Here is a 19,712-nt window from a genome sequence, read left to right on the forward strand (position 1 = left end):
GAGAACAGCAGTTTACGATAGGTAGCGAAGCACTGGAAGTGGTAAGGGAATACATCTACTTAGGGCAGGTAGTGACCACGGATCCGGATCATGAGACTGAAATAACCAGAAGAATAAGAATGGGCTGGGGTGCGTTTGGCAGGCATTCTCAAATCATGAACAGCAGGTTGCCACTATCCCTCAAAAGGAAAGTGTATAACAGCTGTGTGTTACCAGTACTCACATATGGGGCAGAAACCTGGAGGCTTACGAAAAGGGTTCTGCTGAAATTGAGGACGACGCAACGAGCTATGGAAAGAAGAATGATGGGTGTAACATTAAGGGATAAGAAAAGAGCAGATTGGGTGAGGCAACAAATGCGGGTAAACGACATCTTAGTTGAAATCAAGAAAAAGAAATGGGCATGGGCAGGACATGTAATGAGGAGGGAAGATAACCGATGGTCATTAAGGGTTACGGACTGGATTCCGAGGGAAGGGAAGCGTAGCAGGGGGCGGCAGAAAGTTAGGTGGGCGGATGAAGTTAAGATGTTTGCAGGGACAACATGGCCACAATTAGTACATGACCGGGGTGGTTGGAGAAGTATGGGAGAGGCCTTTGCCCTGCAGTGGGCGTAACTAGGCTGATGATGATGATGATGATACCCTCAAGACCCAGAGGGCGTTACAGAGGGGGTGGGTACAATTCAAATACAAAACAAAACAATAAAAGGAATTTACAGGAAAAAACAGTTCGCAGCTACACCAGTAAGTGTTGAGTAACTGCAGACTTGAACAACACTAGGTCCTCAGTGTAGTATACAACTTATCGGCAACAGGCCTCAAGGGTTCAACTGTGGCATCATTTTATGTTGTGTAATTTTATGCCCATCAGCCACATTCTAGAACATGATGCACTGTTGTGATTGTGAATGACAAACTCAAGTTTGACGTTCAGAGTTGTATTCTGGACACAGGCTAAAAGGTCCAGTGAGATTAGGAATGAACACTAAATCCTGTAACTGTGAGCATTTAAATATGAAAATAGCAGGGATGCACAAATACTGTTCTTCAAAATGAAATTGTACGTGGATCAAATACTCTTGATGCTGAATGAAACATGAATACTTTTTAAATAGGTTTTTAGCAGCAAACTTGTTTGTGTAGGAATTAGGAGAAAATAATGCAGACAGACGTTGTTGCCTTTCAATCCTACTAGAGTATAGATTAAGTTGTTAGCTTAATCTGCGCTCAGACTTGTGAAAGCACAAGTTGAAGACATGGAAATATAGAGTTAACAAGCAAGAAAGGCTTAAGGAAGGGTTTAGCTTTTGGCCACTGTAAATTTAGCTGCATCAGTATGCATAACACAAATGGACACCTCGTCAGTCTGCATAAATTATCAGCACAGTGAACGTAATTGTGTGTACTTCCTCATTCTTTTCTATGAATTGCTTAAGCACAGATAAAGTTATTCTTATATTTTACACATTGGTGCTGAAATATCCCTGGTCATAGCATCAATATTTAGGTGTTCAGGCATTTCAAATTTGTGCACAGGAAAACAAGTTGCTTATTATTATGCAGGGAAAACAAGTCCCTGCAGTTTGTCGCTGTGTTTGAGCAAATGAACAACTGTTAGTCACTGTCTGGGTTGCAAGTAGTGCATGGATCTGTTGCTTTTCCACGACATCTGTCATCACTGAAATGGACAGCCCATGCATGGCAAAACTAGCAACCACAGATAGATTTGTTTCAAATAGCAAACTGAATATACCTTCATATACAGTTCACTTTAAACATCTAAATATCTGAACATGCCTACTAAACGTTGAAATTTGTGTAATTTTTTTAACTAAGTTTTTGTCTATTCTTTTACCCTTTTCATAACTTTAAGCCTATAAAGTTTATACTAGTGTTCTGTGAAGTAAATGTGTGCTAATAGTCAGTCCACTGTAGGTTTCAGTGTGCTGTGTTTCTTTTAGGTGTGGCTCGGCTGCCACTGGTGAACAGCTTTGTTCGCACACCACCAATCATGTGGCAGATGAACTGGGTACCTCACGTGAGTGGAGAGTGGCATACTGTTGTCCCACCACCCCCAGCTGACTTCTTGCTGGACCGAGACCTGCTGCAAGAATACATATATCGTGTGAACCTGCTGGGTATGGGAGCCTAGATATAAGCCATTAAACTTTAGCTCAGTGTTCAGTGTTTAGCAATCAGCATAGCTCTTTCTTAGCTTTCCCTGAATGTGTAGCCTGTGTGGCATCGAGTGCAAATTTATTTCTTGTTTCAGAAAAGGACACCCTTGCAAACGTTTACTTTGTAATTGGCATTGCAGCTCTTTATCTTTTCTGTGGTTGTGCGGCACTATGTGTAGTTATAAATTGCATAAAGAAATTATAAAAGTAGCATTATAAAAGTAGGTAAATCGAAATGTAACTTTGAAGTACTAAACGAGAATTCATGAGACACATTATTACCGAATTTTGCAGTGTAACATTGTTCTGTAATCACAAAGTTTATTTACATGTTGTAACTAAACACTTGTCACTAAACCTTTACTCATACCAGCAGTCATGCATTGGCAATTGTTGCACTGCGAAAATCTCTTCTCATTAAGTTCTGCATTCGCCATTTCAATTTGTGATAATAGCATGTACATATTTTACATACTCTTGTCAAAATTGTTACATAGTGCATGCTTCTTTTTCTCCAGGCTGGATTTCACGACAGCAATTTGAAGAAACATGGATGGCACTTTTGGGTGTCCTCAACACATCTCCATCTGCAGAACAGGAAACAGCTGAGGTTGGGAATTTTGTGTCTTTCTTTCTTTCCTTTCTTTACACACCTCAATCCTGATTTTGTGTTTTTAACAGTGCTGAGCCATTTTACAGTACTAAAACAAGCCTTTATTCAGATGGGATATGCTTTTTGTTGAATAACCTTTTAGTATTAAATAACCATTGCAGCACTGAAAAAAAGCACCCCATTAATATCCCTGATGCATTGGAACATATATGCATTCATCTTGGAAAACGGCTTTTATGCTTTTATGTCTGCTTCCACTTCCTAATGGAACATGGCTGATTTTTCTTTCAGAGGGTGACAACCGTAAGCAGCAATCCCTCCATTTATATTATTTTGCTTCGTTTCCTGTTGCTACTACTTGCGCCAAGGCAAAGTTAGTGATTATTGAGGCTTTTTGTTTTGTTTGGGATGGTCGGGGTTACCTCGATGCAGGACGAGCAAGAGCGAGTGACCGTGCAATGTCTTTCGGTACGCTGCATCACCAGTTTGCTGCTGCAGTCGCTGCAGCTGCCTCAGCCAGGTAACCCCCACAGCAGCACCCTACTGCACCAACCAAGGGATAAGCCCTTTGCCTTTGTCCACACTCGGTGAGTGTTCTGCTGTTACTGTGCTTTCAAGGGTTTTTTTTGCTGCATCCAAGATCAGCAAGGCATTTAGTCCTCAGTGACTGTCAGCATAAATCCATTTGCAAACAAGTCGAAATTGGCTGGAATGTGCCCTTGTGTTTCCAGGTTCACCCTCATTTGTAACAGTGACCCAATACAGGCTCCAAAACATACATTCATGACTACGTCATGTTTATAAATTGCCATGCACATTGCACATGTATATGCGATGTCACGATGCACACTTCAGGGGTACTGATTGGGTGGTTTGTTTTTAATTATTTGAACGCATACCTGCAGCACTGCCGACCACTTACTGAATGAGTGCATAGTGGCAACCAAAATTTAATCCATTGTTATGTGAATATTTCATGAATAAACTTCATGAATGTATTTTCGTTTGAGGCGCAGTTCATTCTGGTGTCTATAGAAAAAAAAAAAAAGTTCCCATCGACAGCATTTCTACCAAACAAAGGTTGTGAATTATTTCAGTGTATAATCAACATCTTGAGCAATAAAACGATTTTTAGTATTTCTAACCAAAATTTAGTATTCTTGGTCTTCAGACTTTAATGTTGGCAGGTCTGCAACATCAATGAAGGTCGAGCACTAAAAGAAGCTATGGCTCAAGGCGACCTGTTGTAGTTTGCACCATAGTTTGTGAGGCAGTCTTTAACTAGCAACGAGGTGGAGAAGGGAAGCTAAAAAGTAAGCGAAGTGAAGCATTGACCTGAGAAACCCAAACTACAGCATTTCATGATACTACTAGTCTATTCTTGCAATGTTGTTGGCCCAGAATATTTTGATGTCAACATAATCGCCAATCTTTCATCACTGCAGCCTGCAGCATAACAATTGTTTGCCATCTATGATGCATAGCTGCTGGAAGTTACACATTTCACTCTGGTTTTATTCTTGATGAAACTATGCAGCACTGCTTTTTAATTATGTATTCATCCGTGAATACGCCCATATGATGAAGCACAGAAATGGGGATGTTTGTACCATTGAATCATCATTTTTCTGCAAAAGATTAGCTTGGTAATACATGCAGCTATGCAATCAATATTCATTTTTGAATAATTAATTATGTGCTTGTTACTGATGTTGATATTGTTGACATCAGCAGATATCTTAATTATCAAGCAGCACCTAAAAAAATTTTTCTTGAACTAGTCGGTTCATAGCAAGGATGAAAAATGGGGTACAAAAAGGCAGGGACAAGAACGTAATTCACAGGACAAGATATCTAGGACAAGCTCTCATCCCGTGCACTGTGTTCTTGTACTTTTCATTTGTACTGTAGTTTGTTGTACTGTTTCATGCCAGATCCAAAATCATTAGGAATAGCTAGAAACAATGAAAGGCCAAGATTTCTGCTCTGAGAGACCTTGGAAGTAAAATTACCTTTTGGCAACACAGCGTGATACATAAGCTGCATCATTATGGTTATGTAAACAGCTCATAAATAGGAATAAATGCTTGTGTCCAGGTGAGCAAAACATTTCCATGTGGCTGGGAAATTACCACACCCTGAGAACAAGTTAAAAGGCCTCTCACCAGGTCTGGCCATTTTGAGCTGACAAGCGCCTTGCATACACTGCGATCTAACGGTTGTGTTTGCTAAGTATTACATCGCTGCATGTTGCAGAAAGAGCTTAAATTTCAAACCAAACTCCGTTTTCTACAGTGTTCCAGCGTGCGATCATGCTCTATGAACCGCATATGTCTGCCTCAGTATTTGTGTAGCACTGACTTATACCGCTAGTCAGGTGTTCTCGTGCACAGTGCACAAAATTGCGTGCTGTGCAAAACAAGACAAACATAACAGCTCGCACGTGATGCCGTCAGCGGAAGTGTGCCATGCAGCAAAAAGTGAGGGGGGAAAAAAATGAAGGCGGGGCCCGTGGCATGTGCATCACACGATCCTGGAGCTCCGGTATGGGAGAAGGCAGGGAAGGAATACGCTTGCGGAAGCTAGATTAGATTGGGCAAGTTCTCGGCGCTCTATCTCTGCTATTAATGAATCAGTTTGGAAAATTCTTGCGGCAGAACACTTCCTAGAGGGCACATAACTTCCAGCGTATAACCAAAATCTGCTACGTGGCCTGGTGAGGGGCCTTTTGGGGGTTTGTTTGGAGCTGTGCAAAGAACCCCGCTTAATATTTTACTATCAAGTTAAGAATACCGAATATCCACATTATTTATTGGCTTTTAATTTTTCGGTAGCCACGAGAACTTCCATATGTGTTATTGACAGTGCAAGCCAGGAGTAGTCAAAAGAATGGCTGTGTTCATCAGCATTGATGAGGACTATTTTGCTTGTCCAATTACCATGCTGTGCTACTGCTAATGCAGAATGTAATGCTTCCTAGCAGATATTCAATGTCCTTTTGGCTTTGATGAAGTATTCCATTGCATTGTAGCAGAGGATCTCAGGATGTACTGTGCAGCTGGAACATTATATAGGTACTCAAATGGTAATTGAAAGCATATTTGTTTATTTTCTGGCCTTTCCAGGTGTGGAAAACGACTGCAGGCTGTTCGAACTCCAGTTCACGAAGCTCTTCTGACGATGCTAAAACTGAAGTATGAAAAGCACACTGCCTGTTTACACAGTAAAGTTTTACTGATAAACTTCTCTTCTGCAGCCCCGGCATGGCCTGGGGACGTTCCAACATTGAGAAGATGTGCCGCCACACTGAATACTCGATTGGTCAGGTATGATGTACATTTGCAGTCATTAATTCGAAATTGTTTCATATTCGTCATTTTTAGACAATAAATACAGAATTAGGTAAAAGAGATGCTAATGTGAGCCTTGGGTGCAGTACTTCATTGTTTATCGGAACCCAAGGTTCAGTCATTCATTGTTGGCTTATTTGGCGAGCCACCTTGTTTTGGGCCCACCAAAGGGACTTATTGGCAGTGGCTTTCTGCTGCTGAGCACAAGGTTATGGGTTTGTTTCCCAGCCATTACGGCCACATTCCAATGGCAGCAGAGTGCAGTAATGCTCGTATACAGAGCTTTTGGCACAGTTTAAATAACCTCGCATGATCAGGCTTAATTAATCCAAAGCCTTCCACTATGTTGCCTCTCATAGCCCAGCTATAGCTTTGGTGTGTACAAGCATGTTAAGTTATTACTTTCTCCTGATCTGAGTATTTAGAAACATGATTTTTTTTTATATGTTGATTTTTGCACAAATATGTGCATGTAATGTTACACAGCACTGTTCATTCTATGCCACTGTTTAATGCTATGTATACTTGTATATCTCAACTCATTGTAGAAAATCTGTTGTTTTACTCACAGCAATTGCTCCGAAAGTGTCCAGCTCACAATTGGCAAGAATTGTATTAGTTGACGTAACTTAGATGTTCTTGTTTTTCTAGTGTTTCACAAATATTTTGGCTTTTGCCTGCTTTCACAAGTCCTTTGATAATGCACTCTTTGCAATACGTTTTTTTTTTTCATCATTCCATTAGGCTGGCCACAGGTCATTCAGTCATCATATACTCGTATAATTTATTGTATGATCATTTAATTCGTTGAGTACTATCACATATTTTCTTTTTTTTTCTCTGTTCTTTGTTTTCTGTTTATATTGTCTGACTGTATACTATTTTCATGCTGTGCCACACTAAAGGCACTAATCTTTAATAGTCAACTTGTATGAATAACAAATTATGAAAAGCAGATCTGTGCACACAAGATTATCATCTTTCTTTGTAGGAAGTTGCATGCTTAAAGAGCTCTCGGTGCAGTTCAAAACTCTGTGTTCACTAGATTGTCTGAAGAAATGTCTTGATATCTGGGCAGGTTTCAGTCGAGTACATGTGTGTGGCAGTGGGCCTGGCAGAAGGAGCTGACTTGACTAGCACATCGTCACCCTTATCTTCGTCTTCGTCATCCTCGTCGAGCCAGTACTCGCCACCTGGTGGCAGCGTAGGCTGTCTGCGACGTGAAGCCAGCCTAGCAGCCGCAGGGCTGGACCTACGTTCATGCCTGCACTTTCTGCTCGACCTGTACACTCAGTGGCTGGGTCCGCCTGATGCCATTGGCCAGCCGCTCCTCACCGAGACCATTCGATCGGTGAGTGGACTGGCACGCTGTCATTGCTAGCTCAAGTGATTGCTGTTTTAAATATGCTTGCTTTTCTAGCATCTGTCCTCTTCCTAGCCATCTGCTTGGTTTTATTCTGGGGCCACTTGTGTAATAGTAATACATCCAAGAAGGACAAAACTGCAAAAAAAAATACTAGGGGAGGCACAGAACAGACATTGCTTAAACACTGAATGAAAATGTTCAGCTTGGACATCTAGTGCCCAATGTACAAAGATGGTTGAGGGACAAGCGTATTGAGGTAAGATAGACAAGAGGTGCCGGGTCACCTGATGTCATCTGTGACTCGTCATCATCCGGTCCATAACACATTTGATATTCCGCATTGATCGAATGACTCCACAAAATCACAAACGGTGTGGGGGCCCATGCATAGACTTACCATGTTGGCAGTTTGTCCTGCGATGCACTCAATTATCCAGAACGCCGAAAACGTGATGCGACTTTGTTGCTGCTATCTTAGCATGTAAAATATCTTTTGAATGAGCCTTTCGAATGAGCTGGAGCTTTTTCACGCTGCAGCTTGCGGCTTTTTATCCGTCATCCCCATATTTCTTGTGGAGAAATGAAAAATTTTTTATTGATTGATTGATTGATTGATTGATTGATTGATTGATTGTAATCAAAGGCTGAAAGCAGCGCATTTTCGTCACCATCCTACATGAAAACTTGCTCTGTTGCCATCTTGTGACGACAATGGCAATGACACTGGCACTGACAATAAGCTATTGCAAATGCACGAGGTCGCGGGATCAAATCCCGGCCACGGCGCCCGCATTTCGATGGGGGCGAAATGCAAAAACACCCGTGTACTTAGATTTAGGTGCATGTTAAAGAACCCCAGGTGGTCGAAATTTCCGGAGTCCTCCACTACGGCGTGCCTCATAATCAGAAAGTGGTTTTGGCACGTAAAACCCCATAACTTTATTAGGCTATTGCAAATGTCACGAACACAATTTTGGTTTCATAGCTGACTACACCATGCAGGCAATTTACGGACCAATTTTTCTTTGAATAAAGGCATTCATTCGAATCTGGTAAATACAGTAATCATTCATTGTGATTTGCTATTTTCGCTTGAAAATCTTCCTAGGGCTGGCTGAAAATGCATTTTTGGTAGGAGATTTGTCTTTGATCCATTCACTGTCCCCTAGCGCTACCAGGACAAATGTTGCAGCCATTGAGTCAGGTGCATTTGTGCCGACCAGTAAATTTTGAATTTTCAGTGAGGGACAATTTCAGAATTGAGATAACAAAAGTTTTGGCCCGCAGGAATGTATAGGTGCACTGAACGTTCAGTCAGAATCGAACTAACTGAAAAATTGAATTTGCCGGAGTCGAATTACTAAACGTCAACTGTATATGAATAACATCAGTATCACTAATTTTCATGTTTGTAGCCCAATACACAGGTTCATAGGGACACACTGAAAAATTGAATTTGCCGGAGTCGAATTACTAAACGTCAACTGTATATGAATAACATCGGTATCACTAATTTTCATGTTTGTAGCCCAATACACATGTCCATAGGGACACACTCCCAAAACAGATTGTTGAATGCCTTGTGTAGTTCTTGTGTTTGTCAATGGAGGCATTTTTAGCAAATTTCCAGGTGCATTTACACTGTGAACAAAGTAATCACTATAATAGCGATCATCCACACGTCATCCCAATGATGAAGTATATGAAATTACTAAGTAAAATTAAGGCACCTCAGCCAGTTTTGACCACATGGCTTTTCTATCTGAATTTTTGCTTACTGAAACAGGACAAGCCCATTAAGCAATTAATTGGAAATTATTATCTTCACTGTCATATATGGCCCTTAAGCATTATTTCATATTCTTTATGACCTTGAAAAAAAAAAACTTTATCTACCGTTATCTAAAAAAAATGCTAGAAAGACAGGCTTCTTCTACATGTACGGTGTCACCTAGTTGCAAGTTTTGTCTCCGCACCCATCAACTGGCCTTTTGGCTTCTCGCATAATCAGATGTATTCCTTTGGCAACTGCCAGGTGGTGATGCTGTCAGACATCTTCATGGAAAGCTCACAGTTTGACTGGATGCTGAGCCTGTTCATGGATATGTACCGCCATCACCCGAGTGAAGATGAAATCTTGGCCCAATACCTGATCTTAGGCATAGCCAAAGCAGCAGCAGTTGTCAGCCTGGTAAGACTCCTAATTTTCTTAGAAGAAAATTCAGTACATACATTTCCTGCACAAATGGAAGAGACAACAGCAGTTTTGGCAGCCCGCCTGGCAACATACATTGCATGTGGAAGTGATATGTCCCATTTTCAAGTGTAGTATATGCTGTCTTTTTGTTTACTCTTAGTTTCACATTTAACTTACAAAAATACCCCTGAAGAAGGGCAGTGTTATTTGACATTTGTAGTTAATGTAGTTTGCTTAAACTTGCAGTTCACAGAGGTTCACTATTAACAGTATACTATAGATGTGTTGGGTATGACATGATTCCTTCTGCTATGATCGCTCTTAACAAATATGGCACTAAAGATAAGGTGAGTGGAACAGAAGATATAGCACTGCTGTGGCACCTTAAAGGGACACTACAGACAAATACTAAGTGTATGCAGACTGCTTAAATACCATTCTAGAAACCTCGTAATGCTTATTTCTTTCCAAGAAAATACTTAGTTTACGAGAAAATTTCGTATGAAGGGTCCAAATACTTTTTTGAAATTGAAATCTCCCGCCACCCAACCGGGGGAGTGGTGACGTTGCATATGCCATCACCACCCTTTGCTGCCATTGGTGAGTAGAACGGCGCCCGACAGACGGCGGTACCGAGCCAAGACAGAGCAGTTGATTCGCCACTGCACCTGCCTTTTGGTGAAGTGGCGTAGACCGTTCGGGCATCCCACGACATCACATGGAAGTTGAATTCTCTGCTGCTTGCAGTTTGTGCGAGTTTCGCGAGCCAGCAAAACCAGCGCAACACTACACGATAACAAAACTAGTGAAGCGTGAAAGCATAGGTGACGCGAAGTCGAGCGAAACAAAACCTTTCGACCACCTGTGTCGTTGTCAAGGGTAATTTCAATGACTTCTTTTTTCTAAAAATCAAATAAAACTGGGCAAGCAGCATTTTATTTCGTCTTATAATAGAATACACTGATGTGTGTGTTTTTATTGAATGAGTGGTTAAGTTTTCGTTATCGGGCAAGTACTTGAATGTCCTGGGAGAGTAATCATGTCCTGCATTTACCTCAATTGCTCTATTATTGAGGCTCTGTTTGTGATAATATTAACGCCTTAGAGATTCTCTAGCACTAATCTATCACTTTAGCTTGACCTAATATTTGCCTTTACAGTCCCTTCAAAGGCGACTAGAGACTGCTTGAAAGCAACAGCATGACACTTGTACTTATATAAAGCTGGCACATCGCTATCTCTGAAGTGCAGGCTTTTTTCTTTGTAAGTACCCCATATGACTAAGTCGTCAAAGCATAGAATGTAGCTGTGACAAATTAATGTAACAAAGCAGCCAATAGAATAAAATTATTGTGAACTTTGTGCGGCTGCATTGAAACAAAGGTTGGAACAAAAACTAACTATTTTAACTATGAGCTTTCACTATGACTGAATTTATCTTTTCATACTCTGTCACCTATAATATTTACAGAGGCTTTGTTGTACAAATGTGCATCAGACTTGTGTCTCTTATTGGCTCTTGTGTTGCACAGCTTTCCTGCATTTTTTTCATGCTTGGTCTATCTTCTTTTCTGGGAATGTGGGGAGGCTTATGGTATTCGGTTGGCCACTCCGATTCTCTCTGTCAAAGCTGGTGGATGCATAGGCTGCCTCAATTTGAGTGGGAGACATGACTCTCTAACCAGACCCTTTACTCAATCTCAAAGAATTGTATGCCTACGGCACTGTGGCACATCCACCATTATCATTCAAACCCAACCTGACGAGGGGTGGCATCCAGCTTTGACGTGTTGGGATGCAGGGAAGCACTTGATGGCATAAACGTGACAGTCATCATTTGAGCTGCTTCCTTGGTGTGTAGTATTACGCTGAAATGAAGGTGGCTGTTGACAGTGGCACTGTGTATACCGCAGTGTGGCAGCAGCACATGCAGCGCCCCTGCTGTCAACAGCCACCTTCGTTTCGTGATATGATGATACCTTGCTGCCTTTGCATGATGATGATCAGCTCATAGCACCACAGGAAAATGCCATGACAAACTGCTGGCATGCCAGCTCTAGAGTGCATATGTGCTCCGCATGTGTATGCGCTCCCTAATCCAGCTGTGCCACTGGTTATGCCTCGCTGTAGCTGCAGTGGCTCACCAGTTGCCTGGCACAGCTGCCAGTATCACGTGACCCTCTTTCAGCTAGATCTCGCCTTCACCCTCAGTTTGAAGTCAGATCAGTCTAGAGTGCTCCAAGACAGAGCCTGGAGCTCTGAGAGCACAATACAAGCATACTTGGACGACGATTAGAGGCTAGCACGGCTGTTGCCTCTTGGCCAAGTGCAGCGTATTTCCTTGTAAATATACTTGTATATAGCTTTTGGTCTGCGTCTTCCCACATAACAATATGAGACGTTTCACACAAATTGTGGTGCGAATGATTAGCTTTAGCTGTACCCTACGAGTCTACAAAATTTGTCCAAACCGTTTCAGGGGCCCTTTAAGGGCTGCTCATGAGAAAGCTTGCTGTTAGTGACTCTAATGCTGTCACTTTTGCCATTTTGCTGGTTGGCAGGACTCAGACATGCAGGAGAAAATCCGCAAATTTGTGGACTTGGGCCTGCGTTGCCAAATGCCTTCCACCCAGCTGCTGTCCTTTCATGGACTGCTGTACATGCTGGCCCAGCCAGGAGACTCAACCTCACCACTGCTGCCTTCTGCCACTGAGTACCTTACCAAGCATCTCGATGACTCAGCCTAGTGAGCAACCCTCCCCAATTGCCACTTACTTGTTCTGGCATTTTTTTCTTATACCAGTTGTACACATGCTGGAATAAAAATAATGTTGCTGCAGACACTGCTAAAAATGCTAATTGTAAAATGGACCCTGGTTGATCTCTTTTTTGTCAACTTGATGTGTATCATCACCAGGTGTGTGTGGTATTTAACAGAATATCTATTCGAAATAACACATTTTTGGCACTTTTGCTAGCTCTTCTTTCTTGTAGTCTTGGAGAATTAGAATATTATTACATGGCCCTCCAGCTCAGATTTTTAGTCCAGTGTTGGAAATTCAGGATGCGAAATCTAACCCTTTTGAAACTTTCAGGCTGGCTTTCCCACTACTTACAGAGGCCCAAAATATGAGGGTCATTGCATTGTTGAAATGGTGATACCACGCAGCTGGTACATTGTTCTTACTTTTGTGAATTCATTCCCATTGTGTATTTGATGCATGAAAGCAAAAATAACACCTGACGAGTACTATCATGCTACAGTCCATAGCATAGAAATGCCCTGCTGCCAGCCGGGGCTCTGCGATGAGATCAAATTAAGCAAAACTTCAAGCTGCAGTGAAATGTATTGGTATCATGCACAACATTTTCCAATAAAGCTTCCTTAAGCACTGTAGGACAAAATTATGTGGTCTACAAATGTGTTTCATCACTGATTTCAGTGACAAATACCTCAAAAGTGGTTACAGCCTAAGGAAGCCTGCTTAGTAAACGTGCCTTGAGCTCTAACCAGTGTCACTTCTACAGTTCCTTCATTTAAACCAAAATTATTAAGAGATCCATTAGCAAAAGTCAGTTAACTAAAGAAGCTATAGGCAATTATTGAACAATTTATTGCCCATCACTGCTGCGAAACTTAGCTAGCGAAAATTGCCACTTTGCCTGGAACCTCTTATTGTTAATAATTGTTGGCAATCGTCACTGAAACACTGCGGATGTATTTTTCCATGTAATGGTAATGAACTTTCGTATGTGCAGGTAATTTAAAAAATCATGGTAGCTTTCACCCCTTTACGTGCAGAGTATAGAACATGGCCTAATGGTAATACTGGTGATGTTTCAAACAAAAATAAAATGCCAGTTAGGCATGCTAGCTAGCTCTTGGCAGTTACCCTGGATGCCATTGCAGGAATCACATACTGTAAGCATCTTTGATCTCACAAAAAACATTAGCTCACTGTTCATTTGAAAGCCTTGAATGTAGCATAGTTACATTGGTAAACCGCCCTATAGTAAAGCTGACAATTAGGAAAAGGGTCTGTTGTGCAGACAAAATATATGCGAGATTAGTTCTGCCATTTTTAAGGAATTAAAAATAATCCACAAAATAGAATTTAGAAAGTTACAAATTGTTATAAATAATAAACAGTTTACACTAGCTGTGAATCTGTGTGCTTGCACATACTTGAGCTGTGCTTGAGAAACACAGCTCAAGAAACTTTTATACCAAATCAAGCCATTGCTGGAAAAAGTATTGCGGGAATGTGTGGAAATGCATAAAACATTAAGTGATTCGATTTAGAGCACAGTTGGCGTTAATTGTGTTTTCAGTCTTTGTTATGCTGGAAAATCTTACATTTGTCATGTCATGCTTAGCTGAGCCCTTTGTAGCAGTGCTCATAGTATATCACAAAATGAAAAATGCTGGATTAACAAATTAGGATGAGCTTAAAGAACATTGGGTGCTGTGTCACCTTCTTTTGCCAATTCCGCCTTCTCTTCAGGCTCATAGAATTTGTTTTCATAGTGTTCGCTCTCATAGCTTCATTTGCTATTTTTTAAGCAAAGAAGGATGGATGACTGACTGCGACTGACAGGCATTATGGGATTAGTAAGAATTATTGTATCCTGCACGTCCTCAGCTCGGCCTTTTATGTCACATTCTTTTTTTTTTCCAGCAAGGACAATGAACTAAACATGCTGGCACTGTGGGCCTTGGCTTTCTTTTTGGCTGAGAACTATTCAAGCAAACAAGATCTCACACCCAAGATTGTCCAGGTTGTTATACCTCATGATTTTGTGCTCTCTCTGTGGTCCCATTTAAAGTAATTATTTTTGTGCTGCCGCAGTGCAGCACTAACAAATATCTGACCAACTTTTGCATTGCAACTGTTGATAAATTACATGTTGAGGCTTCTGGCTTTCTTGCTGCAGGCACATTTTGACAAACTGCTGTTACTGTGCACTGCGCAGAAGTATGCTCAGTTTCCACTCCCACCCACCTTTGAGAAACACATGTGGCTCCAAGTACAGTAATATATATATATATATATATACCATTTTGAAAACGCTTTTGTTTTGAGTATTTTAACTTGTACCAGGTGCTCATATTTTCTTGTTAGGAGAGAAGTGCTGCTCAAGAAAAAAAAGGGGGGGGGGAGGCTTTTGTCTTGCAATTTAATCTAGTTTTGATAACTTGTACTAAGTTTTCAGTGTTTTCTGAGGTAGACGTTTAAATAGCACAGTTCCGTGCTTTTCTTTTCCTTCTTTCTTTGTTCACTTATTTCTTTCTATGTTAAATGCATATAAGTAAAAGAAAGGGACACTGAAGAGCACAACTAAAAGAAATGCATTACCCATCTATACAATGCCAAAAATGCCACTCTTGCTAGGTGAGTAAGCATGGTAAACTAGAAAAGGCATAAAAACAGAAGACTTGGTGATGCCACCTTGGAAGCTTCCACACCAGCTCACCATGACATCATGGATTTTGATGACATCTGCTCAAGCCTAGTTGATATTTTATCAGTAAAGCTTAACATCATTGTATTGTCACAGAGCCAAAGACTGAAATTAACAAATTTCAGAAACTATTACTTGGCCTTAATGGCCCACATACGGAAAAAAACACTTCGAAGTTTGTGTCATCACCCTGATATACCAGCACTGGGATTTCAGCATTAGTTTTTTTTTTAATGGAACTTCGACCTTTATTTTCTTTTCTTATAATCAGCCTATTAGTGTAAAATGAAGAAGAATGCAGTTTTAAAAGAATACTTTATGAGTCTAAACTGATGTGTTTATCTTTAGTGTTCCTTAAAGTTATTAGCTTTTCTTTGGAAGTTACGAGACACACAAAGTTATAAGTTTTACTCATGAATGTTTGCAATTTGAAAAGAAAGTAATCTCAAACTCAAAAAGTATTCGCTTTAAACCTTCTGGAAGCGAGTTCAGTTTTTTGTAAATATGCTTAGAGGCATTGACATGCTACATAGTTATTATAACAGCAAGATGATCACATTACAAAATTGTTTGTATGTGCACAGCTCGTTAAATGAATTTCTAAGTACATTCTTCACTAGCACCTATTTCACATCTCCTGCTGATTACTATTGCCTATGAAAGTTATATGTTCAAAGATCAAGATGAAGACAAGCGAAATAAGAAATATAAGCAAAAAATGGGACCACAGTTCTCAGAACTCTTCAATCACTTCATATTAATGCAAATATGGCAACCTTGAAGCTCTGTATGTTGATCAATACTGTGGAAAGCAGCAGAATGCAGTGTGTTCATAGTAATTTTTGTGACCACTTTCAGGTCAGCTTAAGCCAGTGTAGTGGAGACAACCTTCCCCTTTCACTCTACTTGTGCATTCTTCATGGGCTGGAGCGATTGCTTTTGGCAGGTGTCATTGAGAGTCAGGACAATGAACTCATAATCAAGGTTTGCATTGAACGGTAAGAACTCGTACCTTTTATTAAGCATGTGCGAGTGGCACTGCTGGCGCACCTCAGGCATACCTTTATGCATTCTCTGCATACCAGAAACAAGAGGAGAGGCCACATGAAGCAAAGAAGCTTTCCTGTCGTTAGTAGGAAGTGTTAGCTCAGGAACAAAGAAACCATTTTTCTTGCCATACCCTGCACTGATTTTCCTGAAATTTCTTGAATTTAAATAGGAAAGTTAGAATTTGAACCATTGCATGCTTTCATTTACTCGAAGTAGTCAGTACTACACACAAAAACTAGTGTTGATGTTTCCACTTAATAACCTAAAAACACAAGGTATTCAAATAGCAAAATTTCTAATCATATCAAATATTTTATTTCTAAACAAAGTGAAATGTAATGTTTGTGTGCAGTATGTCTGGTGAAAAAACGAGGCTTATATAAGTTCTTCAGGGCATGCATGTAATGCTGTTCGCAACTGCATTTCCAGTCAACTTGGGGGCTTGTACATGATAAAGAAGTGTGTTAATTGGTGTATCATGACAATGACAGAAATTGTCACAAGGCAACAGCATGTCACCAGACACACACCGAGTGTGGTGTTCACTAAAGATACATAAGTGCAATACTACAGCACAGTGCATTGTTTTAAAGGAATAGAGATACTATGGTGACACTGGTCGATAAATTGTTTTGCCTAAATTGAGACAACAAATTCGTAAATGACTGAAAATTATTGAGCAGAAGTTACCTGCCGAGTGCACTTGCTCAGGAACTGGTGATGCACAACCGCAGCTGGCCTACCACAGAATCACTCGAAACAGTCCTCACTTGTATTGATCTTTCTTCCTCAAGACTCCAATAAGTGTCATTATCCTTTGTATTAAGGAGGGAAAAAAAACAATGAAATATACAACAATATCAAATAAACTCTCAAATCTAATACAAATTGAATAGCAAGGACTATTTGAAGTGTATACAAAAATTTTAATTGTCGCATAACCCCAAGGAAAACCAATTTATTGTTCGATATTATTGTCGTATACATTGTTTTCTTTGGGCTTGACCTGTGCATTTCGTTTCTGTTTCTGCAAGGCATGCGCTCACAATATCTGATCGTTTGTCATCATTGTACTATAGTGATGTCTTATAATGTTGAATAACTGCTAAGTGAATAGTAGTGCAGTGATATTTCGGAATGGAGACCAGCCTTGAGCCAAATTATTCTGTTTAGAGAGCACTAACAGTACTCATCATGTTTACCATTGCAAAGTCTTTTGTTTTGTGGGCACAAGTTCATCCAGCAAACTGTCTGCCATCATCTTCCTTATGTCTCATCCTTCTGTACATAGCCTCCGCCCCGTAACAATGTTTATCTTGTTCTGCAGCATTCGACACAGCAAGCCAGCTGAAGCAATTCCTGCCCTTGGTGTCATGCTGTCGGCACTTTACATAGGTCGGTGTTACTTCTTAGTTTGACACTTTGCATTGTCCGAGTGTACACACGTTGACTAGTGCTGCATTGTATTGGAAATTGTGCTTCTTCGAATCCTCATTTCAGCCCAAGGGGTAAACAAGCGACGTTCTCAACCTTCAATTGAGATGGAGCCTGCCAACAGTGAGCAGCGAGCTGCAGCTTTAGAAAGAGCTACTCTCCTCTTCGACAGGTACGTGTGGCTTGCCTCAATTAAGGCACCACAGTTGTGTGGTCATGTTGCAGTATGGCATTGTATCTTGACACATCTGTAGGCTAAAGCTTGTCTCCTATTTCGTGCAAAATGCAAATGTTTTGAGGTCTTGTTCAACCTCATACGTTACATTGTTATTCTTCTCTCTCTCTTTTTATGTTGGGCTTGTATTACCTTGATGCTGATGTTTTGAGGTCTTGTTCAACCTCATACGTTACATTGTTATTCTTCTCTCTCTCTTTTTATGTTGGGCTTGTATTACCTTGATGCTGGAACACTCAATTTGCCACATGTATGCGTTGTAGTAAACAAGTAAAAATAGAGAGATGGTAATGGTCATCTTCTACCAAACTTAAGAGTTACAAAAACACCGATTTACTTTATATTCTCATGAAACCTCTAACTAATGAAATGAAACAAGCTGTAAAGAAAACTTGGTTTGAAATACACAATGCAGAATTTATTTAAATTTGAGCAGGAGCTGGCTTTACTATCATGCTTTTCTTGGTAATCTTTAGTAATTTCAATAGAAAATAAGTGCCAGTCTGTGCTTGGGTGTGTTTAGTATAGCTGTATAGCTAAAGAATGGGCATCATTACCTTTTTTAGTGCGTAGGCAGATCAATTGCTGAGAACAAGCTAAGGTCATTCGTAAAGGAGTTGTAGAAATAGTGTGAATGACTTCAACTCTTACATAGGCAAAATGGTAATCGCAGCTACATAGCAAAGAAAGAGTGAGCTCTCATAAAATATGCATATATACTATTTGTCTTTTGGTGTTGTAGCACCAAACTGTAAATGGAGGTTGCATATGCATGAGTATTGAAATTGTATAACACACTTGTGAACCATAATTTTCTTGCAAACTAGCCATATCCTCTCTTGCATTTACTTTTTTGTGCAGGATCAAAAGAGGCTACCCATTTGAGGCTGACCTTATCAGCCAGATACTGCCTGGGTTTCTTGGCGAGTTTTTTCCAGCACAAGACATTCTTAACAAAGTTATTGGAGAGTTTCTATCCAACCAACAGCCTTATCCACAGTTTCTAGCTGCAGTGCTTTTCAAGGTCAGTTGTGCACTTGAGTGAGCGTGCATCTTTCATTGCTTCCCTTTCTAGTGTTAAGATGCATCTAGAGTCATTGTTAATTTATTATTATTATTATTATTATTATTATTATTATTTATTATTCTTTTCCATTGTCGTGTAATCAAAGTTAAGATCTTGGGGTGCAAAAATAATAAACAGGGCTTTATGCAAGAATGAAAGGCCTAATGCATGTCCTACTTTGTCTTAAATTAGGTTTGCGTATTCCAAAAACAACAAACATTTTCTATTCATTCATTGCCACTTTGCACCCCAGTACTCTAAACATACAACAGTGTATTGTAGCAATAACGAGCTGTGGCTGGCTAGCTCAATGTATTGCAAGAAACAATCAGTCTATATAAACTTGCATGTGGTGCTGCACAGATGTTTTGGCACAGATACTTTGAAGGTGCTTAAATCAGTTCTGCATTCTTAGGTGTGTGAAGGACTTCACGAAGGCAACCATGAAGAACTAATGCAAGACTGGGTTCTTCTTTCACTATCAAACTTCACGCAGCGTTCACCGTTGGCAATGGCCATATGGAGTCTCAGCTGCTGCTTTGTCGCAGTCACAGCAACAGTCTGGCTCCGTGCTTTGTATCCTTAGATGATGTTTTGCACTGACCAAGTATTTCTTTGTAAACATCTGACAGGGTCATGCCCTTGATTTATATACAAGTTTGTGTTGCAGTGCACTCCTAGAAAATATATATATCCTTACCAGTTGAAAGCTTCAATTTTTTTTAATGTTGTGCCATCTAACCCGAGTAGCCTGAGAAA

At 40.4% G+C, this 19,712-nt stretch overlaps 1 protein-coding gene across 2 annotated transcripts in view; it reads left to right on the forward strand.

Annotated features, from left to right (window-relative positions):
- htt (huntingtin) overlaps window positions 1–19,712 on the forward strand; it is a 184,187-nt gene that overhangs the window by 158,587 nt on the left and 5,888 nt on the right. For both annotated transcript variants that reach the window (XM_075677006.1, XM_075677007.1), the window contains 14 exons: window positions 1,964–2,140; window positions 2,698–2,789; window positions 3,225–3,379; window positions 5,918–5,986; window positions 6,049–6,118; window positions 7,221–7,493; window positions 9,544–9,699; window positions 12,267–12,451; window positions 14,385–14,484; window positions 16,027–16,166; window positions 17,546–17,613; window positions 17,719–17,824; window positions 18,749–18,911; window positions 19,369–19,529. In XM_075677006.1, coding sequence (XP_075533121.1) covers window positions 1,964–2,140; window positions 2,698–2,789; window positions 3,225–3,379; window positions 5,918–5,986; window positions 6,049–6,118; window positions 7,221–7,493; window positions 9,544–9,699; window positions 12,267–12,451; window positions 14,385–14,484; window positions 16,027–16,166; window positions 17,546–17,613; window positions 17,719–17,824; window positions 18,749–18,911; window positions 19,369–19,529 — 1,915 coding nt within the window. The remainder of the gene's footprint in view (window positions 1–1,963; window positions 2,141–2,697; window positions 2,790–3,224; window positions 3,380–5,917; window positions 5,987–6,048; window positions 6,119–7,220; window positions 7,494–9,543; window positions 9,700–12,266; window positions 12,452–14,384; window positions 14,485–16,026; window positions 16,167–17,545; window positions 17,614–17,718; window positions 17,825–18,748; window positions 18,912–19,368; window positions 19,530–19,712) is intronic.

Source organism: Dermacentor variabilis, unplaced genomic scaffold (genome assembly GCF_050947875.1).
Source record: "Dermacentor variabilis isolate Ectoservices unplaced genomic scaffold, ASM5094787v1 scaffold_12, whole genome shotgun sequence".
NCBI lineage: Eukaryota > Metazoa > Arthropoda > Arachnida > Ixodida > Ixodidae > Dermacentor > Dermacentor variabilis.